Source organism: Haemorhous mexicanus, chromosome 5 (genome assembly GCF_027477595.1).
Source record: "Haemorhous mexicanus isolate bHaeMex1 chromosome 5, bHaeMex1.pri, whole genome shotgun sequence".
NCBI classification, from domain to species: Eukaryota; Metazoa; Chordata; class Aves; order Passeriformes; family Fringillidae; genus Haemorhous; species Haemorhous mexicanus.
The window spans coordinates 47,209,928-47,235,872 of NC_082345.1; the positions used below are offsets into that span (position 1 = coordinate 47,209,928).

The 25,945-nt window shown below is 38.8% G+C and overlaps 1 protein-coding gene across 2 annotated transcripts in view; it reads left to right on the plus strand.

Moving 5' to 3' along the window:
• The first annotated feature begins 1,486 nt into the window (after positions 1–1,486).
• GXYLT1 (glucoside xylosyltransferase 1) overlaps positions 1,487–25,945 on the plus strand; it is a 28,798-nt gene continuing 4,339 nt past the window's right edge. The window contains exons 1-6 of one of the 2 annotated variants that reach the window (XM_059847072.1): positions 1,487–1,731; positions 9,483–9,575; positions 17,870–18,044; positions 18,984–19,109; positions 19,913–20,164; positions 25,720–25,843. In XM_059847072.1, coding sequence (XP_059703055.1) covers positions 1,529–1,731; positions 9,483–9,575; positions 17,870–18,044; positions 18,984–19,109; positions 19,913–20,164; positions 25,720–25,843 — 973 coding nt within the window. In that variant the 5' untranslated portion in view covers positions 1,487–1,528. The remainder of the gene's footprint in view (positions 1,732–9,482; positions 9,576–17,869; positions 18,045–18,983; positions 19,110–19,912; positions 20,165–25,719; positions 25,844–25,945) is intronic. The other variant, XM_059847073.1, reaches the window with a different exon arrangement.

The following is a 25,945-nucleotide window of genomic DNA, read 5'->3' on the forward strand; positions in this document are numbered from 1 at the left end:
AAATGCGGGGTCCTGAATGGGGATATTATCACTTGTTTTAAAAAAGGATGTTTCCGGTCCATAGAAAAAATGTGAGCCAAATGCACTGTAAGGACAAAGAAGTAAGCAGAATTATTCCAAATCTGTATTTTTTTTAAACCAGTGCCAGAAGCTGAGGGAGCAGCACTGAATAATGACTTTAAAATACTTACTTGGCAATAGTATACGTTAGTTAAACTGTTAGGCCTTTGCTCAGTGGTCTGGGCTAGAAAGAAGATGCACTACTGTGTTGGATTCAGCTGAAACCCAACCAGTACTCCCCCCATCTAGCAAGATGTACAGCTATTATTTCTTCTGCCCCTTCCCAGACCTACATTTTGTTGTCTAGAAGCATGACTTGGTGAGCTAAAATACCTCTGTCTTTGCTAGTGAGTGCAACAAATGCTTCAGGCTCAGTTCTCCAAGCTTCTCTGGCTCAGCATCTCCCTTGGCCAGCAGCACCCGTCTGTTCCTCCGGCCAGGGTGCCACGCAGCCACCTGTGTGCCAAGGCCAGCAGAGGAAAGGGGCCTGGAGTCCAAAGTGATTGGCATGCTCAGACTCTGTCTGTACAGAGAAAGGACATCTGTGGAACTTCAGCTTTCTAAGGAATGAGTGGGCATATCACAAAATGGGTAAAGGTTGGAAGGGACCACAGTGGGTCATCTGGCCCAGCCTCCCTGGACAAGAGGGTCCTCGGAACACATTGCACAGGATTGTGTCCATATGGTTCTGGAATATCTTCAGTGATGGAGACTCCACAACCTCTCTGGAGATCTGTTCCAGTGGTCAGTCACCTGCACAGTAAAGTTCTTCCCCATATTCAGGTGGAACTCCCTGTGTACCAGTTTCTCCCATTGCCTCTTGTCCTATTGCCTGGCACCACCAAGAAGAGCTTGTCTCCATCTTCTTGGCACCCTCCCTTTAGATATTTATATGTATAGAATATCCTTGTGCAGAAGCAGCTGTGAAGCTTTCACACAGGAAAAGTTAGTGCAACCGAAACATTGAGAGCAAGGAAAGAGTGTCATTTTGAGGGAGTTTTAGCCCTTAACGAAGACGCACACCCTCTAACAGCTTTACATTCTTCCTATATTGAGGCTCTCAAAACTGCACAGGGGATTGGAGGTGAGGCCGCAGCAGTGCGGAACAGACCGGGACCGCCACCGTCTCTACTTTGGACACTTCGTCGCTCGACTTCTTCCAGGGCCCAAGTTCGGGAGGCCTGAATGGGGGCGAGACCAGGCTGAACAGGGGGCCGCGATGGAGGGAAGGACGCAGCGGGACAAGGGAGGCGCGCTTTTCTTCGCTTCTGGGGCAAATAAACCGTGGGCGCCACTACGGCTCCGCCCTGCGGCCCGCCCGGCCCCGCTCCCTGCCCCGCTCCCGCCCCCGGCCGCCCCGCCCCGCCCCTCGCACGCCGGGACCGCGCTGGGATCGCGCCGCGGCCGCTCCCGTCGTGCTGCCGCTGGAGCCGCGGGCCCGCCCGGCTGTGCCGCGCCGGGCGGGAGGATGCGGCGCTTCGCGCGGGTGGCGCTGCTGTGCCTGGGCTGCGCCGTCTGCTCGCTGCTCTACGGCCTCAGCCAGCTGGCCCTCTCCCTGGAGCAGGAGCCTGGCGGCGGCGGCGGCCGCGAGAGGCAGGCCCGAGACCCCGCCACGCCCGGCGCCCGGCGGCAGGCGGGGAGCGCGGGCCGAGGCGAGGCGGGGACCGGCAGGTACGCGGCGCGGGGCCGGGGCCGGGGCCGGGCGCGGGCGGCCGTTCCCGCCGCATTCCTGCGGGGAGGGCCGGAGGCGCGGGAGCGCGCCGCTGTCCGTGCCGGCCGCGGGCGGAGCGGGGCCGCGGGCGCCCCCGGCTGCGCGGTGCCGGCCGGGCGGCGGCGCTGAGGCCTGGCGGCGCTTTCGGGGGCGGCGGGCGGTGGTGTCTCTGCGCTCCCTCCCGGCCTCCCGCGGGCCGGGCGCTGGCGGTGGGGAAGCCTTAAACAAGCGAGGAAAACTTTCAGGAGTGGCGTTGCCGGCGACCGAGGCCGCCCCCGTGCGCGTCCCCGCGGCGCTACGCCCGTCCCTGGCTGCTGCTGGGTGGGACGGGGAGAGTGAAGGGTTGTGTTTCATTCTTCCAAAAGGAGAAAATTTCGTGGTGCTCCTTCAGGTTTGAAACTTAGTAACTGTAGGTTCTGGAACATAACTTTAGTGGACCAAAACTGTTTGTTATGGGATACCTTAATATAGCCAGTCTTCCCACGGAAAGCAGTGAGTTCAGTTCTGTAATTAAAGGGCTGCATATCCGAGCATCTCTCACCCTGCAGAGTTCTGTTGCCCTCTGTCAGCAGAAATTTTAGTGTGGCCAAATGGTGGTTGAGATCATGGAATGGAAAGTACTAGTTTTCCTTTTTTAAAGTTTTATAATCCTGTTCACCTGTGGCTACTGGAACCCTAAAGCCAGGAAAAGAGGAGTGATGAGAAATCTGTTACTAAAAATGGAGGAAAAATTAAGACCTGACCATTCTGGGCCAGTCTAGCTCTACCTCTGCTCAGATTCCGCGGCAGTTTAAAGCAAAGTGAGTTTGTTGGTTTGGCGATGGTCACTGCTTCCCAGTGTTGTACAAGCTCTGGCGCCCCCCAGTCCTTGTACTGCCTGTGCTCCTCTGAGCATACGAGTGAGCCGATCTGGTGTGGTGACCTGCTTGAAAACTACCTAGTTTTTGGCCAACTCAGCGCTCATCATGTATTGCTTCATCATGTAATTATGAAAGTGTCGATGCTGTTGTAAAGGACTTACGGAGGATGGCAGGATGACAAGCTCTGACTTAATAATCTTGGAATACCATGAAACAGCATTCTGAGTTACTAGGGGTGGAGTCACTGGAAATGTGAAACCCAGCTTTCGACTGGTGTAACTACTTAAAAGAATTTCCCCCCCGTGTTTTTGTATTAGTTCAAGTTAATACAGATTTTAACATGAAAAAAATGTAAGGATAATTGTGCCTCCCTTCTAGTTTGTGAAGAACTCACTTCTTGTGAGTGGTGAAATCTACTTGTTCTAAATAAAAATACAATGAAAAAGACCATATGTATGATATTTGTTTTAGTAAAGAAAACATGCAGTTTAAATAAAGCAAACTTTAGTTAGGTAGAAGATAATAAAGTAAATAAATGATTTCTACTATTGAACACTGAAATGACTTTAAGCTGCATCACACTGCTAGTAAGCAAAAGAAGAACCAAGTTTATTTTAAAAGCTATACTGTTCTAGTATTTGTACTAAAAGTGTAGTTTTAAAATTAAATATATGAGTGGAGAAGAGCCTCAGCAAGGTGCAAGAAGCTTCTTGCTGCAGTTATGTCCGATGAGATAAATCTCCCCCTGTTGTCAAATAGAAAAGTTTTACCAACTGACAAAAGTTCTTTTCTAAAGGTCTCAAGGGCCACAAAGCATTCCACTGTATACAGTTTTTTGGGGGTACATCCCCTTGCAAAACCAGTGTGTGTTGCCACCTGTGTGGGAATTCTTTGCCTATAAACTGCTGTCAGGTTGAAGGCTGAGGATAAACATCCCCTGTTGTAAGTTATTGAAACGTGCTGTTTCTGCAGAAAGTGCTTGTGCAAAACTTATTTGTGAGTCAGACTCTTAGAAAAGAAAAAAGGCTTTTGTTTAAGGAAAAGCTCTGTCCTGTGGCAGTTAAGAAATGTCCCACTGAATGATGCATTTGTAAATTATTCTTGAGTGTTAAACTGCATTAGTTCACTATTGTGACACACGCATCTTGCTGAATGTATTGGTGTTTTTCAGTTTTTATACATCAGCTACTTCTCCAGTAGAGACTGAGCACTATGGCCACATACCTGTTTTATGCCCACTTCTGACTGTCTGGTGATCATGTAGTATCCTGAAGGGTGCATAACCTCACAGAGTAAATTGCATTTAGATCACCTTCTAATCCTTGAAGTTTAAATTTTGCATGCATTAATAGTAACTTTCATAAATGGGTTGCTTCAGCTGTGTTCACTGATAGCTTTGAAATACAGTTTAGCAAAGCAAATCTATCATCTGAGGGCATTCATACACTCAGCAGTGTTTTTCTGTTTTCTTTAGCCAAAAAGTGTTTTCTTTGCCTGAATAGTCTAGTTTGGTGGGCAGAAAGAACTCCATCATGCTCTGGGATAGGGGAGGGAGACGTTGAACTTTCTGTTAGTTTTTGGAAGCATGCAAACATGAAAACTTCAAGCATCAGAAAAGGCTTTGGAATAGTACACCTGGAAGAATTTAGCAATGGTGGTGACATGTTTAAGAAGAAAATGACTTAAAAGGAAGTACCATATTAAAACTAGAATTACAGCTTAAGGCAGGGTCCTCCAATAAACATAATAATTAACAGGAATTTATTGAGTAATCAGTTTAGTAAGGAGTTGTTTGTTTCAAACACTACTCTAGCCTGAGGAACAAGAGGACTGGAGACTGAAGGCTTGTATCTTGAGACTTGATATAAACAGCTGAAGAACACTTTAAGACATCTTCATAAATGCCTTGGATGCAGGACTGCAGATGATACAAAACTGGGAGGAGCTGTTTACTCCCTTGAAGGCAATATTTTGTCAGTATTGCCACTTCAGTTAGGCAGATAACGTTCATCTTTCTATTCAGGTCTAAAAAAGTGCTATTCTAATAATAGCAATTTTGAGATATACAGAAGGAATCAGTCTGTTGTCAGTTCTGTGAATTTAGTGGGGTCAGTGAATTTGACCCTTTTAAGAAGGAACATGTTTCCTCTACACTGTAGTTTTGCATTTTTGTGCTGCCAGCCATACCGTTCTGCTATGTGTGGCACTGATGTTTGATTGCACCAGTCTCTTGCTCTCTAACTGTTCTGGCAGAGGGAAAATTAGGTGGATTATGGTGCATGGAAAAGGGTAGAAGGTATATCCACAAGCCTAGCAGAAGAAGGTGGTTATAACAGGTGGCTCGTTCTTTCCTTGGCCTGTACACAGCTGTTTTCATTGGTATCAGAGCTTAACCAGCAGTTTCACCAGTTTGCTTCTCAGCTATTCTTGTTTTAAGAAATCAGCCCAGAACCTGTCAAAGCACTTCAAAATATGAGGTAAACTTAAAAGGATTAAATGTTCAATGATTTGAAATTGAAACTTCATTTAAAAACTCTGCTGAATTTGGCAAGCATTTGACCAGCAAATATTATTTGCATAGGAATGTTGTGAAGCAATGAAACGTTATCAAGATTTTTCCAGTTAAAAAGCTGAGGTATCAGACATCTAGCATTGCATTGACTATCTCCTATCTAGTAAAGCCATTGCTTCTGTGACAAACTACATCATAACAAATTTGTGGTATTGCTGCAGATGTTCAGAAAAGCTGTTGAGGAGAATTAGAAATTCTTAGTTCATTTTGGAGTTGAATTAAGCATTTATCATCCCAGTTTTTTACTTCTGTGTGTTTATGAGCAGGAAGGAAATGCATCCTTCCTGTTTTGCACTTGTGGGCTGTGCTGTAGGAGAGACATGAGTCTGTCTATTGGTTGGTTCATGCAGTTGATAAAACTTAGGTTGTTAAGGAAAGGAATTTTGACAGGAACATAGTCATCAGGGCTGCACCCCTCACCGTTTGGACATTCTGCTAAGTTTGCTGCGGAGTTACAGTAGTACAAACATGCCACGTGGATTGAAAAGTATTTCTGACAACCATGAACTCCACCAACAAAAGGAGGTTACCACTGATTGTTGAGAGATTTCTTGTGGTTAAAACTTGACTTGCCCGAGCACAGGGCCTCAGTCTTCATGACTGCAACTTAGGCACTGCTATGTATTTTGCAAACTAATTTGAAATTGTCCTTTCATTCTGAAAAGTTTTCAGGTCACAATATAGACACCTTTTCTGTGTCTGCAATACTAAAATTTCTGCTACCCAGGCATGCTGAAGCTAGATTAACTGATAAAAGTAGTTAAGAAGTGGCTGGTTGCTTAAGGAAGAGATGCTTTGAAATGGCAAACAGATCACTGAGAATGCTTCTCTATGACACCAGTGAATTTTGAAATTTCATATTTCTTCTTTTTTATATTTTTGACAGTGGTACGTGTTAGGAATTGTCCAGCCCAGTAGTGTGGTGAAGGAAGGCTGCTGCATTTCCATGTTCCTGGGTATCCAGGCAGTAGCAAATTGGAGCATTTATTCCAGTGGGATCATAGGCTCTTAGTGCAAACACACATGGCTGGCCACAGAGATCAGCACACAGGAAACAGTACTTGCACAACCACAAACAAGTGTCCTGATCCTGTTCCTTTCTCTGACTTATCAGGGTGAAAGGTTTTAATGAAAAATGCATCAGTGTATGTAAGGTGGATTCCTCCAGTGGCCTTAGACACTTGGTCCATCCAAGAAGAGGCTCCTGGTCCTCTGGCCTCCACTGTTGCTGACCCGAGTGTGTGAATCCTCGAGGCTTGCAGACCCAATTCAGTTTCTGGTACTCACACCCTCTTGGATGTGCAGACACACGTACAGGTGAATGTGCTGGACTTTCCAGTTACTGGCCTTAGCATTATGGCAGCTGGCCACAGGATTGCCTCATGAAAAGGAGTCTTCTGGATAGCTGGTCCTGACCACATTAGCCACTCCTCAAACGCCAGGTGGCCAGCTCAGACTTTCTGGTGCTTCCAGTTGCCGTCCCTCAGACCCTAATGTCTTGTGGCTGTGTGAGAGGTTCTTTCAGTAGCTCAGACTCGCTGTTCTCTGCAGAGTCTGGCCCAGTCTCAGGACCTGTCTGACACCTGGCTCCCCAGCCTCTTGCTCTGCTTGCAGGCTGGTCTGGTGGCTGGTGGTTACCAGGCATGCACCCACCCACGTGCAGTGTGCACACGCATCTCTCCAGTCCCTGGCTCCGCAGGCTCATGGGCCCTAGGACCTGGGGCCATCTTCTCACTTGCAGCCGCTCTGACCTCTGCATGTGCGGATGGAAGGGAGCCATTCCCACACCTAGGAAAACAGCAGTCTTCACATGACTGGAACCTCTTACCAGCTCTCTGTTTTTTGCATTCTCCCTCCTCCCCCGTGCACCTTTGATCCCACAATGAGTCCTGCGCCCTTTCAGGCAGTAACCCCATTAGCCAGTTGGTAAACTGGCCTGGAGAGTCTCTCCTGTATCCTAGGCTGGTGGATGGATCATCTGCCTGGTTCATGGGCTCTTTCTGCCCCTGTAAATTGGGGCTGTGTTAGGATTCTCCCTGTGCCTTGTTTATTTTTTGTCACCTTACATAATTTTCTGCTTTCTATTTCTGGGGACTGGCCTTTAATCACATAACAATTACAGATGTGAGCAAAATATCCCTCGGTAGTACTGAAGGTGACTATTCCTGTCTGACTGGTAACCTCTCTGAGGTAACAATGACTGTACCTGTTTGTGAACAGGTACAATGCAACTCCCTAGCTCTATAAAGCAATTGTTTGTAGTCCAAGCTTTCATCAAATTTCATTTCAAGTAAAAAAATACCTTAATGAATGGCATTTTAAATGATCTTAATGTGAATGACAAGAAGAAAATGTCCAGTTATTCCAGTATCTTAATCCTTTATATGAAAAACTTTGGGGAATATGTTAGCATGTGGTCAACTGAGGGAGATTGCTGTTGACAGGAGAGTCTTAAGCTAACATTAGGTGAATTGCATACATATGTATCCTAGTAACACTTTTGTTTTAAATATGCAGTTTATGAATCAAACCCAGGGCTGATAATCTTGTGCTAAATGGAATGTTGGAAAGGCCTAATGTGTCAGAGAAGTGACACAGCCATTACTTCAGGTTTACCTCTTGCCTTGGTAGTTTGCGTAGGGTAATACTCAACTGGGAAAACTCTTGTTGACAACTGAAAGAGGATTCCCCTGTAATAATAGCATAATAGTCTTCCAAACCACACAACTCTTTTGGAGAGATTGTCTATTAATTTATCTTAAAAGCAATGAGAAACAGTTACTTCAAAAAGCTAGTAGTAGAGATCGTAAAGATTGTTCTTCATATAAGTGCAAGACCTTATGTGCCTTGGAGTTTTTATAAAACTTCAAAAACCACAAAGAATAATGCAAGAAAGAACCTGGCAGAGGGAACTCATGGTTTTATACTTCGGTAAAGAGTAGTGTGGATAAACCTGAAATAGAGTTGCAGTCTATATTTTCACTTTTTGTACCTGGGTATTTATTTGTGGAGAGCTTTCTTAAGTCATGAAATAAATTTACTTGAAAATTCTTGTGAACACATTTCTCTACAGAATTCAAGGATTTCCTGCGATCTAGCAAAGAACTGCACCATCCCCCACAGCACTTAAATGAGGCTTTGTGAAACACTGTATTTATCAGGTCATTTTTCTCAAGTGTTACAAAAAGCAGAAATTACTAATCTTGATATTTTTTGATGCTACATTAAGCTATTATTTTCTGGTATTTGAGAAACATTGGCCTTCACAGGTTTCAGATTATGCTACCAAAATGGTACTGATTAATTTCAAACTTGCAGAGCCAACTTTCAGCAGAGTTCTGACAAATAGTCCTTAAATACTGCTGATGAAAATCAGCAGCTATTTTGTTGGTTTTCTTGCACATGTCTTTCATTCACAGATACTAACTTTCAAAGGAGAATAAACACTACTGGCTTTGTATCACCAGGGCAGGGAGCAGAGAAGGTCACTCAAGAAAGTATCTCTTGCCCTACAATATTCTGCTTACTCCTTTCAGATCGTAATTCCTGATGTTGATTTTCTCACCGGAACTTTTGAAATATATACTTTTGTTTCTGTATTTCCTGTACTGCTGTTGCATAAATATAATGATGAACTAGTAAAACCTGCTTTTTTTAGCTGTTAATGTAGCACAAATAAATAAATTAGCCTTGCTTTTAGTATGTAGAAAGAAAACTTGTGAAATGTTGTGATTATTTCTTTATTGCATTAACCATTTCTTACGGAACAATGGAATTTCTTGGTGCTGCTAAGTCCTGTATTTTATTAAAAATCCAGTTTGCACATTTGCACTGACTAGAGTAATGGGTGACTAGGGATTGTGTTAAATGGACAACGTAACCTCAAAAATGAAAAGTTAAAGTTGTTCTTCCACTTTGAGTAGGCAAAGGTATTGAAAAGCTGAAGTTCTTTCTAGCAATAAGTGTTGCCATTCACTTGTTAGCTGTGGGCTTAATTTAAGCCTAGAACATAGAAGGATCCTCAAAAATCTCAGCCTCTCTGTTTTTTTCATTCTGAAAATACATGAAGAGGAAAGGCTAAAGGATGGGACTGATGTACCTTTAAAAAATTCTGATTGGCTTCTAATACCTTCTCCTTTGTATTCAAGTTGCATTACATAGCCAGTTTTCTGCCAGCTAATTAACTGTTCAAGTTATGCTTGAGCTAGGAGACTATCCATTTAAGTTTGCCATAAAATCAGTAACATTTATGTAGGTTATTTTTGTCTTATTCTGTTAGGTGTAAGAATTTGTCTGTATCTTTCTGGAATTCCTATTGGATGCTGCCCTCTGATGTTTGTGGAATGAACTGCTTTTGGGAAGCTGCTTTTAGGTAGGATGTTGTTAAATAGTACTTTATTGTTTGATTGCAGACAGATGTAGCTGATGTTTTTTGGCTCTTTAGCAAGATGGCAAAACAAAATATCTTGATTATGTCACATGCATTTCACCTGCTAATATTGTGGTTGCCTTTAGCTGGGTTTTTTCTTGTTACATTATGTTCTGGAATGGTAGACTCAAGTGTTACTACCAAGAGTAGATTATTTCAGTTATGTTGCTTCACTATATAGAAATTTGCTAACATCTGTTAAAAGCCTGTCTGAATAGTGTCTGAAAAGTGAATGATAAATTACTTTCCTAAAATAAAATTTGCTGTGCACTAATACCTGTGATGTAACTTGCAGTAAAATGATATGCTTAGTAAGTATGTGTGGATTTTTTTTATTCAAGTTAAATGTTACATAGATTTTAAGGAGGGTACTTTATTGAAAGCATTGAAGAGACCATTTTGAATGTTCTTTAACATTTAGTATGTTAAAGAATAGACTGTCTACCTTAATGCTTCATTTTTAACAATAAGTTTAAATGTGTTGACATGGTGGCTCAGATGTTTTAGGCTGTCACATTACACAGGTAACTTGAAAAGTAAGCTGCTTGTCAGGTAGTTCTCTAACCTGCATAGTTCTCTTCAGTATATAACCAAAGTTGTAAGTAAATTTTTCTTGCATTTAAAATTTTGTTAATTTTGTTGATAACCTTTGATATGGTTATCTTTTCCTGTTAGTATGAAGCTTGAATATTTCTGGGAAAGCAAAGGGGAAGAAAAGCTTAGCTTCACAAGGCTTACTATTTTTTTGAAAAGTATTGTGGGAAAGGCTTTAGATCCCTTATTCCTCTCTGCTTGTGTGTTGTCAGTGCTTTTTAAGCTCAATAGTTGTCAAGAAATTCCTTAAAGAGGTTACTTAGATTGATTTTTATTCTGTTAGTGAACTGCATCAGCAATCTGGGGCTGCTGAGTTTTTCTCGTTGCCATTGGTAGCAATCCATACTGTGTCAATTCATAGGGATGCACATGACTTTGTTAGGCAGATTTAGCTATCTGAATAGACAAATAACTTTTTTTCCCTTATAGGTTATGTTTTGGTAGTTTAGCTCTATGAAGTTTAGTGCAGTGGGATAAATGAAATGCTGTTGTGATTGAGGGTGTAGGGGCTTAGCTTATGGTAGGTGGAGGGACAGGATGTGATTGTAAGCTTCATTTAATCCTTAGACATCTGGGCCAGGCTAACACTTGTAGTGTTGAGACGGGAGAGGGTCTTGCTGTCTTCTGACCCCACTAAGCAGTCCATGAAGAAGTCCATGAATACAGAGTAACGCACAAAAATAGTAGAAAGCTTCCTTTCTGGATAGTCTGTCAGGCTTGAGGCAAGTGGAACCTTGGCACCAGAAATGGACAAATCCCATGCAATTTATTTACACATACCTTAAGCTCTAATTTGTATTAATCTATTAAGAATTCCATGTGTGGCTGTGAAGACAATTCAGTTGAAGTATGCATTGATTATGACTTTACTGGATGAGTCCACTTTCAGGTGAAACATGGTTCATGGTGAACTCCTAATGTTTTCAAATTTTCATGTTTATACATTTTGAAATAGAAAGAAAAAAAGCTGCTTAAATGAGTAAAGGGTGTGTGGTGTTCAGATTAAACATTTCACATTAAGCTGGATTCTTTTATAATATCTTACTATTTAATTAATCCCCATATGTTGTGCTGACTTCAGTGCTTGTTGAACTCCTCAGTGAGATGCTGTAATTTATCTCAGAGTTAGAATGTCTCCTTTCCATTTTCCACTAAGTTTTTAAAACATTGGGAGCTTTTGGATTTTTAAGTATTTTTGTTGAAAAAAGCTTATTATCTCTCTGTTTCTAACTTGTAATTCCACTTAGCTTTTTCTCCTGGATGTCAGAACCACAGGGATTTGTTTACCCTTGAGAGAACTTGGCATAGACACTTTTGAAATGCTTATGAAATGCAACTTTCTATGTTATTTCCTCTAAGTAGCTCTAAGTGTATTAAGTGAAAACTAATATTGTATGGATTTTTAAGATTCAAGTATGTGTGATAGAAATGTTGGAGACGTATAGAAGAATCTGGAAAATTTTTAAGAGAGAGATGTGTGTATGTAGACTTCAGTATGAGTCATGCAATAGTTGAAGATCATTTGAAATTGATGACCTCTGAACAGGTGCTGGTTCTAATAATGAATAATAAAGATCTTCAGGTTAGTCAGTGTAAGATCAATTGCTTTTGCTGTATGTGGGAAGGATTTTGTATTTTTTCACATTTTTTCATTTTTTCACCACCATTCTGATTATCAGCTTTATTCTGGCACAGAGTATTTGTTGGCTTTCACTTTGACAGAGGAAGTAAGAGATTGCTTTTACATACAGTGGTATAGACTTTATCAAAACTCTAAAAACGCTGATAAAGGTAACATGAGGCTCAGATTTTGCATGGTCTAGATGATGCTTTTCTTTTCTAGTACACCTTTGAAGGTGCTCAGTATTGTCTAGCTGGTATGGCTGCTTATTTCCTACTGGGACTGACTAAGAAGAAGTTCTTAGGGGTCATCACTATGGCTGACCAGGCTGATTTCAGTTGCTGATTGTTGCAACTAAGTGGGTTTAACTTGTGTTGCCTGCTAAAGTAGTAAGTTTCACTAAGTTTTTGGGTATATTGAGCTTCATGTTGTGTGGTTATGTTGAAATTGATTCTGATAGTCCTGAAAAAAGGAATTTCTCTAAATTAGCAGGCTCATTGGAGCATGGGGCTTCAGTTTTTATAGTCAATTTAAAATTACTCATATATTGTAACTTCAGATCTAATCTACTAATTGAGTTGGCAGTTGAGTAGATTACATTTGGACATCATATGCAGTGGTATCATTAGTGTACTTTTAAAAAATAAGCTCTTGATTATTTACATGTTTTACATGCAGTGCTGTAGTAGAATGTAAAACTAAGTAAGAACTAGAATTTTCATCACTTTCAAATCCAGGTAATTTCTGTAGTTACCTTGATCCTACTTGTAATAAGAGTGGGAGTGATTTAACAGCTGGATTTTAATCAGTGTAGCTTTGCTGCCTTCTTACTCTGCCTATTTGCCTTGTCTTTTCTGGTGACTAAAGGCTGCTGGGTTAGGTTTCTTAGCGGTTGGTTGATTTAGATCAAACAGGGCATTAAAAGGAAAAAGGATGCAATAAGTAAGCCATCTCTATTGTACTTACATGTCTACCATTTGATTCTCTGAGGTATATTGTAGTGTCAGCTTTGAAATAATACAGTTTGATTATGTGAAAATACTTTCCCTGCAGTTTAGTGAATATTATTAATGGTTTTTTTATGCTAATGATGAAAACCACTTCTATTACACCAATTAGATGGAGCTGTATACAGGATATTCCTGAGGTTTTGGTACCCTCTCACCTGTGCTTTCCATGTGTTATGTGAGAATAGGAAAACTTCCTTATACAAATAAAGGTGACCTCTACTGCAGTTCTTTGTGTCAAGTCTAAAGGACGGAGCTAAGCGTTTGTGGAGCTGGTGTGTATTTTAGGGACAATAAAATTTGTGTTGTTTTTTTTTCCCCAGGAAGTGCAGCTGGGATGCCATGAAGGTTCTAGAAAAGTATAACCTGTCAAAACATACCTCTGCAGCTTACTATCAAATTACAGCTTCGTAGCTGTAATTGACCTAGAAATGCTAATTCAATATACAATGTGTCATGGTAAACATCTTTAAATATAAGGCAGTGTCTTGACAGACAGGCTCTGGAAAACCTTGTTATAGCAGATTCACTGAGGATATCCTGTGTTCTTCTCTCAGAGGTTATTAACATTAGAATTAATCAGTGTAGAATGAAGGGCTACACTTGGCACAGAAATACTTCAGGGCAAGGCTTGTACCTGGCCTTTTGCTGCTGCTGAGTAGCATGTTTTAACATATGGATTTTTTACTCGCATTGTCAAAAGTGAATTGTTTTAAATGTGTTTCCTAAACTCATGGAAGTATGTGTGGAGGTTTGTCTCGAGTGTTTTGTTTATTTTTACTGTCCCTATCCCTCATGTGTAATTAGTATCCTCACAAAAATTAAATTCTCTTATTTCTTGCTAAAGACTCAAATCCTTTCATGGCATCCTGCTATGTATTTTTTACTAGGTTATAGGTACCTTCTTTCTCTTCTATTTTAATTACCAGAGGTTTTTTATTTTCCCTGCAGGAGCAAGGACTACCGCAGTATTGGATTTTTTTTTTTTTTTTAGAAATTAGGTCTGTCAAGTTTTCTTTGTTAGTCTATCCAACATCCTTACTAAAACACAGTTTGTATTTTAAAAATTTTATATTGTAAAACATATGTGTTTTAAAAGCAACTCCATTGTTGCTTTTTTCCAGCTTTTCCACTAGGTTCTCCCACACCAAAAGATGGAGCTATTATTAATTAGAAATGTGCATATAAAGAAATCTACATTTTTTTTGTTTTTCTGCTTCTCAACAAGTTTTTTGAAAGTATCTCCTCACTTTTGAAAGCATCTTAGCCCTTACAGGACCTCTATTTGACTTTCACTAAAGGTTCATACCAGAGCTGTGATTCCTGATACCAAACCTGTTTAGCTTCAGACAAGTTACTTGATTTATTCTTGTAGAATAAATTTTATTTTGCTCATTGTCAACTCAGCAACTGAACTGCTAAAAAAAATATGTATTGCCAAAAGATCTTGTGTCACTTGGTCATAACAGATACCAGACCAGTTATCTAAATGAGCTCGGTTTTCCTTTCCCTGGCTTCTGGGGAGGTAGCTGCAGTGGAAGGAAGATGGGGAGAAGGGTTACAGAGGTAGGAAAAGAAGGGAGCAGTTGAAGGCAGAAAATTTGGGAAAAAATCAGTGTAAAAACTAAATCCATGTAGATACAATATTGAAGAAGGAAGTGAAACAAATAATGAAAAACATAATTGGCTCAGTGGGTGGGACACATTCACATTGAAGGTGAGACTGGAGAGGTCAAGCTGGTAGGCTCTCCTGAACAATTTACACTTCATACTGCCTCTCACATTAGAAAGAGGAAAAAACAGTGAAAGATGCTGGCAAGTGAGGGTTATCAGTAACTAGTGTTCCTGGATGAAGATGGGGATAGGAGTGGACAGAGGTGTGTGTGAAAGGGAGAGGAGCAGCACTGAGGCCTGCTTGCTGAAAGGGAGGCTGTGGTTCTCAGTGGTCTGTCTGCAGGGAAGTCAAATGCAGCTTATAATCACTAAAGGATGTCTTTTCATGGAGTCTGGAGTAAGGACCACAGTTCCAAAGTCTCTTACCTTCTGCCTTACTACATTTCTGACATCTAATATGTCTCATTCCCTTTGTAGCGAATAGTCCACAGAGGGGATGGTGGTCTGTTCTTTCCAATGGCTTCTTGCTCCATCTGCTTCAGGAATAAAACTTTATGTTGTGAATTTAAGGATCTGAGTCCAGCTGTTTCCCATTTGATACGAGCTGAAATTCAGTTTTTATTAGCGCTTTCTATATATATTTTTTTTTTTTTTGCATTTTAAGAAATAATTTTTAAGCACAGATTTAAAAATATTGGACTCAGTAAGTCTGAAAGTTACAGAAGAGGTTGTGTGAGCAAAGTGACTATAATAGCATTATAACATAATCAGTTTTTGGTTGTGTGGCTTAAAAATGTTCTTTTATTCACAGAGGTCACTAGATGTAGAAATAATAAACTACAGTCTTTGAATCTTAGTGCATTTTAGAGTTTCTTCAGCATAATTTTTGTCATACTTTATTCTTGGAAGGCTGTGTGTTACATGTAGTTCAGGAGCTTGGCTTTCAGCTATGCTGTTTGTGTAGGTTTTGCCCTTATTTATCACATGACCTTGTAATATCACTGTAGGCTCTCCTGACTTCAGGGCTTAATTATTATAATTCCCTTTTCAGTGGATTAGTGATGAGGCTAATCTGCTGCTTCCAGCTTGTTCACACTGTGGCAGTGTACTTATTTCTGGGTTTCAGCTATCCTCACCATAGCTTGCATTGTGTTTAACATTACTACTTACTGCATGGTGTAATGTTTAAGTTAGCTTTATGTATAAAGGTCTAAATGGGCATGTCTTGATTATATTTCAAAATTCTTTTTTTTTGTGTGTGTGTTAACTTGAACTAATTTTCAGATTTTGCTTCAGGATTTATAAAAGGTTTTAATCTGCAGATTAAATCATCTGAATATAGATGTCTGCATATTGGTGTCTATGTCAGTTAGGTCTTAAACAGTGACTGAAATTGAAAGGGCATAGAGGATGATCCAGGTGACCAGCCATTTACCTGCTGAGATGTTAGTGGTTGGTGTTAATCAGAAAGAACTTGGATGTCCTAGACATCTTTTTAGGACTAGTAGAAACAAAATGGTCTCTGAAATACTCAGTCTTTTTGGCATCTGGAGATCAAGTGGGATATTTTAGAACTTACTAAATGGCACTATACCTATGTTGAAAAGTTGATTCAGGCCTTAGGTGTTTACTTTGAAATAAGATGGATTACTCTCTATACTCCATAACCTGCTCACTAGATCTCTGTTGGCTTTAATGAGACTTGGGACACAGTTGAGGTTAGCATCTTCATTTAGGTTCCCTATTTTGGATCTAAATCTGACCTATGAGGTCTTTCTTCCATGTGATTTTTAATAATGCTCCAGACCTTGACTTAATGTAATTAAAGCTGTATAATCTAATTAAATTTTTTTGGAAAAAAAAAGGAGTTTTTTTATTTCCAGGGCATTAAATTCTTTCAAAACTCATAATGTTTTTTAAATGCAGTAATTATTTATGGCATTCAAATTCAGTAGTTTTACAGTGATAACTTTGCTTACATTTTGCCTTGTAGAAGTAAAAATAATGTGTGTAGCTCTTCTGTGCCTTAAAGAAAAGAGGCATATTTGCATATTATCTATTGCAAATTTAAAGGAAAACTTGTATGTATGTATTTACATGGTTGCATAAATTGAGCGGAGATGATGCGCTTAGAATCACATCTGGTAATTTCTGTTTTGAAGTGTCTGTCTTCAACAAGTTTCTAAGAATGGGTGATTTGTCAAGCATTTCTCTATTGTTAGTAGCTTGGTAAAGTCTTTTCTAACTTCAGACTTGGTTTTGTGTGCATAATTTGGCATTAAACTTGTAATTTAAACCTTCAGATACTTTTGGTTCTAATAGCCTCCTCCTCCCATAGTCTGTGCAAACAGCTCAAGTGCTGCATAATATTGTTTTCCACATGGGCTTTGAGTTGATGTGTGTTTAAAAGCTTTGAAAGCTTTTCTGAAAGCTCTTCTTTCTAAATCTGTGAAATCCAGGAGATTTTTGGTATACCCACTTTGTTTGCTGCCAAGCTAATGGTATTTGCCTGATGACAGTTTTAGGCTATTATATAGAAGTAATGAAATAACTTTAAAATGTGCCCTGTATAATACATTCCAGGCACATCTCATGCTAACTGTTGCACAGGTGTCTTCAGGAATAAAGGATTTCCCAGTCCCCACTCCTTGCAATGATTTAGCCTCAAGGCCATGGACAGTGTTTGTGGTCAGTGTACCTGAGGGGTTTCTCAGAACCACTGGGAGCACCAGGGCACCCCACAAGGCCATCTGAGCTATTAGTTTCCCCCCCATCCAGCCCACGTTATACTCCTGCAAGATGAAGGACAGGAGAAAGCTTTCTGTGTGTCAGTGCTTGAGCGAAGTGCTGAAGGGTGTGTTTGTCAGAAGAGGATTTACTGGAGCAGCAAATGGACAAAACCTAGATCAGTCAAAAATGTTCTTAACAGAACTTCTTGGAAGTAGGTGTTATCTCCCTTTTGTTGTTGAGTTCAACTCTGCTGTATTTGTCATTTTTTCCTATATCTGTGTTTAGTCCAGGGAAAAGGAAAAAAACTCATGTATAGACCTAATCTACTGTCAGCCTTTGACATTTTAATGTAATTTCATGTAGTCTTTCTTTTATCATAGCTATTTTGATGAATTTCCTTGCTAGTACTGAGCAGTAAGATTCTAAACAATAAATGTGTATAGATCTTCTAGACCTTTTTTCCACCTCGTAGGCTGGGGTGGTGGGTGTGATTATGAGAATGCTTCCATTTAACCTGAACCGTATATATGAGTATGTTCTGTTGAATTATACTTTGCTGGTTTAAGTATGGTAAAGGGTATTTTGTTAATTGCTTGCTGCAGTAAATAGTAGAGTTTTTCTTTAAGCCTGTGCTAGAAATAATGTCAAATGAAAAAATATTTTTGTATCAGATATGATTATATGAAAACACATCCTTCTGAGAAAATGCATCTAGCAGTGGTGGCCTGTGGTGAAAGACTGGAAGAGACTGTTACTATGTTGAGATCAGCCATTATTTTCAGCATCAAACCTCTCCATTTTCATATTTTTGCTGAGGACCAATTGCATGAGAGTTTCAAAGACATAGTAAGTATTCAAAAATGTATTCAATCAAATTGTAGCACAGTTTGTAGCACAATGTACAGCAATTCTACTTGTTTGATAGAGTGGCAGAAATGCAGAAATCTAAAGTAATAAGGCATTTGTAGTGTTGGATGGGGATCTTTGAAATTTTTTCATGTGTAAGAATCCCAGCTGCTGATACCAGAGTTTCTTCTAGAGACAGACCAAAACTTTCTTGATTTGTCATCTTGAATCTGTTAAATACAAGCCTGATATTCTGAACACAAACCAGTTACCTTGTGTGAGCTTATTTAGAGTTGGCTTAACAAGAAAAAAAGTATAGATCTGTCCTTTTTTTGTCTCTGTGCTTATAGCATGAGTCAGTCTTATATTGTTTAGAGAAAGTGGAACACTTGTTTTTGAATACGATAGATACGGTTATGTATAATTTTAGAAAATTTCAGTTAATTAAAATTACATTATAACTGGAGTAGCAGTTTTAGAAGCTGATGAAGCTATAACTGGAGGGTTTGACTATTTTTGTGCTTAAAATGTCATATTAATTGTGACATTAGTATGTTACACATGCTAATTTATATACACTGTTATGCAAACAGTAGCTATGGCAAAAGTGGAGTAAGATTAAATTTGGTAATATTTAGTTGGCATTTGTTCTGTGGTAAGTAGTTAAGAGAGGAAGAGTTTTAATTAACATACTTTTTGTAATACTAATTTATTTTGCTTCCTGTTACTTTTGTGTCTGATCTGATATGATGTGTTTTCTTCACAGTGGCTTGCAGGTGCCACTTTTTATTCAAATCTTTTGATTAGCTGACAAATTCTTGGATTTCTATTGTAGAAAAGAGGCATTGCACTTGTGTTCAAGTATCAATTTGAATGGCGAATTGATTTTTTTTGGTTGTTACAGAATTGAAGTAATTTTTGTGATTTCTTTTCACATAGCTTGAAGAATTCCCCTATGAAGGAAAAGTTAATTACACATTGTATCCAATAACATTTCCATCTGAGAGTGCAGCAGAATGGAAGAAATTATTTAAACCATGTGCTTCACAAAGACTGTTTTTGCCAGTAAGTTACTTTGTAGTAGGACAATCCAGAAGTCTGTTTATGAAGCATCAGACTGTCCTTGTTAATGTGATTTCTCTTTGGTTTTAAATGAAGAACTACTACTACTCCTCAAAGTTACTTTTTTGACATCCAGAAAAACCCTCTGAATTTCACATTTTTCTCTGGCACTAGTACCCTATAAAGTCCTTTTCTCACTAAATGCATTGTGGCACAGTATCCTCAGAAAGAGGTGTAGGTCATGTAATCATCTCAGAGGTGAGATGGATTTATCGTACCTCATCTCCCCATTCCATTGGAAAGTCTCCTGTATGCATGAGTCTGAGAAGTGCTAGAGAAAAGGAGACAAGAAATAGGCTCTCGTTGCCAGTGTTTTGTGCATGTGCTCATCTAAGACCCTTCAGAGGACATGCTTCAGGCTTGGGGAATTAGAGCCATGGCAGCTGTCTCCCAAAGGTGGGCTCTTAACACTTGTTTGACCTGCTGCATGGGCAAGCGAGGGAGCAGGAGCCAGAGAGGAGCTGGCCTGTTAGGGCATCACCTGGCCTCCACCTTCTAAGGAGCCCTGACATATAAAATGTAGAATGAGTGCCTTTGCAGTGCTGTTCTATATGAAAATTATTTCCCTCTACAGAAATTATTTAAAATGTGAGCAAAAGGAATGATGACAAATTTGTTGACTGCAAACTGTCAGTGTAAAGTGAATTTATTTGCATATGACAAAAATTTGTTTAACTTTCTTGTGTTTTATTAAGAGAAGTTCAATAAAACTTAAAATTTTGGTTTTAAATTTCTTTCCCTCACAGTTAATCCTCAAAAATGTGGATTCACTACTGTATGTTGATACTGACATCTTGTTTTTGAGGCCTGTTGATGATATTTGGTCTTTTCTGGGAGAATTCAACTCCACACAAATTGCTGCAATGGCACCAGAACATGAAGAGCCTCGTATTGGGTGGTATAATCGATTTGCTAGACATCCCTATTATGGAGTAACTGGAATTAATTCTGGAGTCATGCTAATGAATATGACACGTATCAGAAGAAAATATTTCAAGGTATGTGTGTTGCCTCAATTGCTTTTTTGGTGGCTTTCCATCTTTTAATTCTATTTCTGTTTCATATTCATATGTATTTTTCAAAATGTTTTTTCTGTTATTGTAAAAATGCTCTCAAAGTACACTGTATTTAAAATAGGATCTATTTTTTAAATGTCATTCACTGTAAGACTTGAATTTCAACTGTGCTTGATTGATTTATTTTTTCTTAGTCCTTAGAGATCCTTTGACTTGATACAGTTTGCTGTAAATTACATTTGCCAATAGATATGCCCACTTTATTTCTTCACTACAGGCATCCCAGAAAAACAATTATGGTAAACTTGTAAAATGTGTGTAGTTGTATGACCAGGAGGTGGTGCTAAAACATTTAGTAAGTTGTTGAAAGATTTCTAAATTTTGATCTTTTACATTGTAGCCAGGTGATTATCACCCTAAGTATCTTTTTATTTCCTGTGAAGTCCTAGATTTTGTAGACAAAGAACTTTGTCATGAAAGTAACTACTGCTGCATGCATGGAAGCAGTGCACACAGCAGTAGAAATGGTCATTGCTTCTCAGACTTGAAGATTTTTCTTATGTACTTGAAACACAAGTACAAAAGCAGTGCTTGTGTGATGATGCTTGGGGGAAAGTACATCTCTGTTAAAGAGAAGTTTGATTAGGGAAAAATAATCATGCAGTCAAAAGCTTCTGGAAGAAGCATCCATAAGAGGAGCAATATAAATTTGCAGAAGACATTAATTCTCCCCCATTTCCAGTGTGATAAGCAGCTTTCATCCTAGCATTCTTGCTATGTATTTTTCTTGAAGGAAATCCAGAGAATTTAAGAGAAATGGAGAATTGGTTATTTCAGTTGTAGTTAAAAGTAAAAAGTTATAGTAGCTGTAGTATATATATGGCTGCAGTTTCTCCAAGAAAACTTCTCTTTCTTTCAGCATGGGGGTGTGTGTGTGTGTGTGTGTGTGTATATAGATATATATATATATATATATATACACACCATCAGTGAAATCTTGCATTGTCTACTTTTTTTTACTGATTATAGCATATGGAGAAATGAAAATACTGAAAAGTATAAAGAGAAATACATGGGATTGAAAGCTAAATATATCTTAAGCTCTGACAGTGATTTTCTGTATAGTGATTTGTTTTCAGTGTGGTAAACACTAAGATAAAGTTGGTCTTTTATTCACACTGTGACAGAATTCTGGTTTGGCTTCTCATTACAACTAAGTGTAGCTGAGTCTGTACACAGTGGGTCAGAGAGTGTATGACTTTTGCTTGTGACTGATAGCAAAGGAATGACTATTCTCAAACCTTTGGAAAAGAGGTAGACCAAATTCTGGTGTAGGGACTGTCCGAATACTCCTTGCCAGACACTGCAGATGCTTTTGGACCTTACAGGTAACAGTTCCATGTTGTGTCCCATTAACTATTCCAGTGAAACACAGTAGAACTAGAAGATGCTTCCTTGTGTTATGGGAAGGTGTGAATTTGTTTATATTCTTTCAGGAGGCTCAACAAATTCTTCAAAGAGTATATAAGTACTGGGAATTTTTTAATCTTTTTAAAAATACCCATAGATCTTTTTGCATGATACTGTAGAGCTAGAGCACTTATCCGAAGTGAAAGTTTTGGATCAGGATATTCCTCCAGTGTTATGGATTTAATACTGTGGGTTCTTTCTCTGTTGTAGCCCAAATTACAAGCTGAGCCGCTTGAGGCCTTTAAGCATCTTTATTCTGTTGTCACATTGATTTTTAAGAGTCAGAAGGGTCCAGAAGATGGATAAATAAAAAATAGAACCAGAGACTTTAGCCAGTGGTTATGATGTTCATCTGGGTAGCAATAACCTGTAGTTCCATGTACTGCTCCAGGATTAAGTAATCTTTTATCCACGTACCTATTTGAGCCTCCTCAGTCTTCTCAGGAGTGTCAGGATATTTCAGACAAGCATCCCAGCTCCCTGGCTGTCGGTGGTGCCTAATGGATGTTGTTCCTTCTGGTCCTACCTTATTTATCTTGTATGTGAAGTCTCTGTGTATGTACGGCACAAATACATGCAATAAATGCACATATGTGTATGCTTGTATACAACTCGATGTGCGTGCACAGATGGGTTACTGAATATTATACTGCATTATACTGGTCATTATACTGCATAACTGCACATGACACTAGAATTCATAATGAAGCTTCTGATGGTTAGTGCCTACATGTTGTCCCTGCTAAGCAGTAGTTAGAAAATGGGAATGTAAAGCATTCAAGACTGTTTAGGATATAGAAGAGGTAATAGTAGGTGACCTTTTTTGTATTTGTGTACATATAGATGTAGATAATTTTTTCAAAGAGATATAACAAATGCTACAAGTACGGTGCTTTTAAACAAAAAGACCGATGAGGCAATGTGAATAGAGAGGAATGACTTCTGTCACATTTATTGAGAAGGTTATTGATGCCTGAGATGCAGGCAGTCAAGGAAGGGAACAAGCTTTTAGAAAATCAAACAAGCCCCAAATAAATTAACTTCAGATAGAGTGTGCAAAGTAGAGGTTCATGGGTACGCTTTAGAAAAAAAAAACAAAGTTCAGGGAGCTTCTGTGACCTAAACCATTATAACTTTTTTTATTATTCATTGTTGCTTAGAGCTGTAGTTTCAAGAAATATGGTGAGCCTGCACAAAACCAAATTGCTTCTAAAAGGAAGGTTCCTGTCTCTTACCATTTGCTCTTCCCTACTTTTCTTTTTACTTGGTTGTAGCCTTTGGTGTTTGGTCCTTTCTGTGATTCAGTTCAATTTGCTAGTAGTAGAAAAAAGAAATCCTTCTGCTGGGTAATTGAAATATATCAGCATACAGAAACATGCAGTAAGTGTAAGCACTACATTGTTAGTGTCAGAACAGGGTAGAATCATGTAAACAGAAGGCAGAGGGCTGGCTCTCCCTTGGCATTAAGGAAATTTAAATTGGTCAGTTGTTTGTAGGACACAGCTGCAGTTTGTTTAGATATTGCTCTGTGATTTGAGAATTTTTCCTCAGCTTTGTATTTTCTTCTTAAATATTTTTAAAAAAGTAAAGGCTAAATATTTAACTTTAAAAGCTAAAAGACAGCTTTTTAAAGTCTGACTTCAGCCTTGGTCAGGCAGAAGTTTTCAGGTACAGAAATGAGTAATGACCAAGCTAAACAAACAAACAAAAAAAACAACCCAAAATACCAGAAAATACCCTGATGTTCCTCCATATATTTTCTTCTGGCATGTTTTCTTCTGCTCAAATAAACTAGAGTTTTGAGAATTCTTAAGAACCTGGCTGTCATCACCAGTCTGATGTCATCACAGAAATGCCTACTATCGTTTGGATTTTTTTTCTCAAATTGCTAAGATTCTTTGCATGTTGTGGAATACTGGAGAGAAGGCTTATATTCTTTATATTTTTAAATTAATGTAGAATTTTTTCTTTGAGTTTTTTTTACTTGAGTCACTTCCAAAAAGCAGTTCTATCAGAATCCTACTTCTCAGGCTGTTTCACCTTATAATGGAATATTTTAAATAAGGGAAACAAGTAATTATTCAAGTAGTTTCTTTTGCTTCTACACTGGTGTCATTATATATCACTGCTATTTTATTAATATATAGCTCTTTTCTATTTATGCAAAGGTTATGGAAATATTACAGTTTCCAGTTCTTAAATCTGACAGCACTGTTTGTCAAGTAGTATTGCTTCTAGACATCTGACTATGTGATGCATGTTCTTACCTGCTTTGCATCTTCTTGGGATATCCTCTGGATTTCTCTGCTATTAAAACTCTACAAGTGAAAAGAAAATTCTATTAAATAATGACTTAATCAGTTTAAACTTTTATTTCTATGTGTTGCTTTAAAACTGTATTTGTTATTGTATATTCTTGTACCATGATTTGCCTGGTATGAGTGAGGTAATTTAATTCTGATTTTAATTCTTAGCATTTTGCCTTAACTTAAATCTTAGGTCAGTATTCTGGCAATTGCAAATTTCAGATGAGGGAGTAATCTTTACTGGCTGTGATTCAGTCTTATTTATTTGCTTTTTTGGAAGGGTTTAGCTTAGTGTTAAAGCCCGTGTTTTATTTCATTTAATCACTTTGCATTGAATCTAATGATAATTCTTACTAGCGAAGAATTTTCTTGTGCATTTCTTATGCCTGCGCTCATTGAATACTTGCAGGCAATCATAATCATAAATTTTTTAGGAGAGGAGAGACTGTAATATTCTGTTTGGCTTCTTGCATAATATAAGGTATAGATCTTTTTTTTTGTATTAATTCTTGTCTGAAATCTTGTAGTATTTCTTGGTTTAGTCTTCAGTTCTGAAAGCCCTTCATATTTGATGGCTGAAATGATCTGAGGGAAGAGTAAAAACTGAGCTGCAATTTTATGCACTTTCTAGTTTGTCAGTGTAAAGCTCAGAGAAAGAAGTCTTTGATACTGTAAATCTCAAACTGAGTGTTTTGCTCCTGGTAATCTGTCTCTTAACACGATATTCCTGAATGCAAATCTGAAACTTTACTGGAGTTCTAATATAATTTTTCTTTTGGCAACTTGCTTAAAAAGAAGCAAGGGTACAATGCTTGTACTTGTTCAGGAATTTTCTCTCTGTGGGACTTACTGCTATTCCATCCACACTCTCAAAACTGTGAAGTACAGAGTGCAAAGTGAGCAGCCTTGTTCCTTTTCTGTTCTACTTGAGCTTAAATAAAGTGTTAAGATAAGAGATTAGCTTTAGAATATGTAACCGTTAAAACTGCAGATTTGAATCCCTTTGTTAACATGGAATTCAGTGTTGGCTAATTTACTCCAAGTAGCTGCTCCTCAACCAGAACCTTAGAAAAACTCCTTTTCTTTTGAAGTGATTCTGCTAAATCAAGAATTTGGAATTTGGTATCAGCTGTTGCTTTAGTTCTTACTGACTTTTGCTAGTGAAAAGATGTCTTGTTGATGAGGAAGTTCAAGTTCAGCAACTAAATAAAATAAGTTCAACTTGATGAAAATACTTCTGAAAACCTCTGAAGGATTTCTGTATTTTTGTACACTGCTTTGTAGCCAGTATTTTTTATCTGTATGTGTTTGGAACGATTTAAGAATTAATTTTATACTGAATGGGTTTGAATTTTTGCAGTTAGTGTTAGAACCTGTGTATATTATAACTGTGATAAAGAGAGAAATTGCATGATGTGTGGGTATTGAAATACTCCCCATCTATTTGCTACATGACTTAAATGCAGTTTTGGTATTGGATCCTTCTGCTGTATAAAAAATCCCTTGCTCTTCTTAGAATTCTTGGTTTAAGATATTAGAAGGAAACTTTTCAGTAAGTCGATCATCGAGAAATAAAGCATATTGGAAATGTCTGTAATGAGTTTCCTTAGATAGACTTGTTGGTTTAAAGGGAAGAAGTTATCTATACATTTGAGGTTTGTACCTTTGAAGTGCAAGCTACTGCAATTCTGTAAGGCATTTCCTTCCCTGTAGATGTAACTGCCCTGAATGTGTGTGGTTTTGCTTTGTTCTCTTTAATAGAATGATATGACACCAGTCCGGCTACAATGGGGAGAAATTCTGATGCCACTACTGAAGAAGTACAAGCTGAACATAACATGGGGTGATCAGGATCTATTGAACATTATGTTTTTTCACAATCCAGGTAAATCCACATTGATTTTCAGCCTAACATTGTGAAGTTATCTTTTCCATGGAAAAAAAAAAAAAATCTGCAGGAGAAAAATCCGGGAAAATATTCAATAAG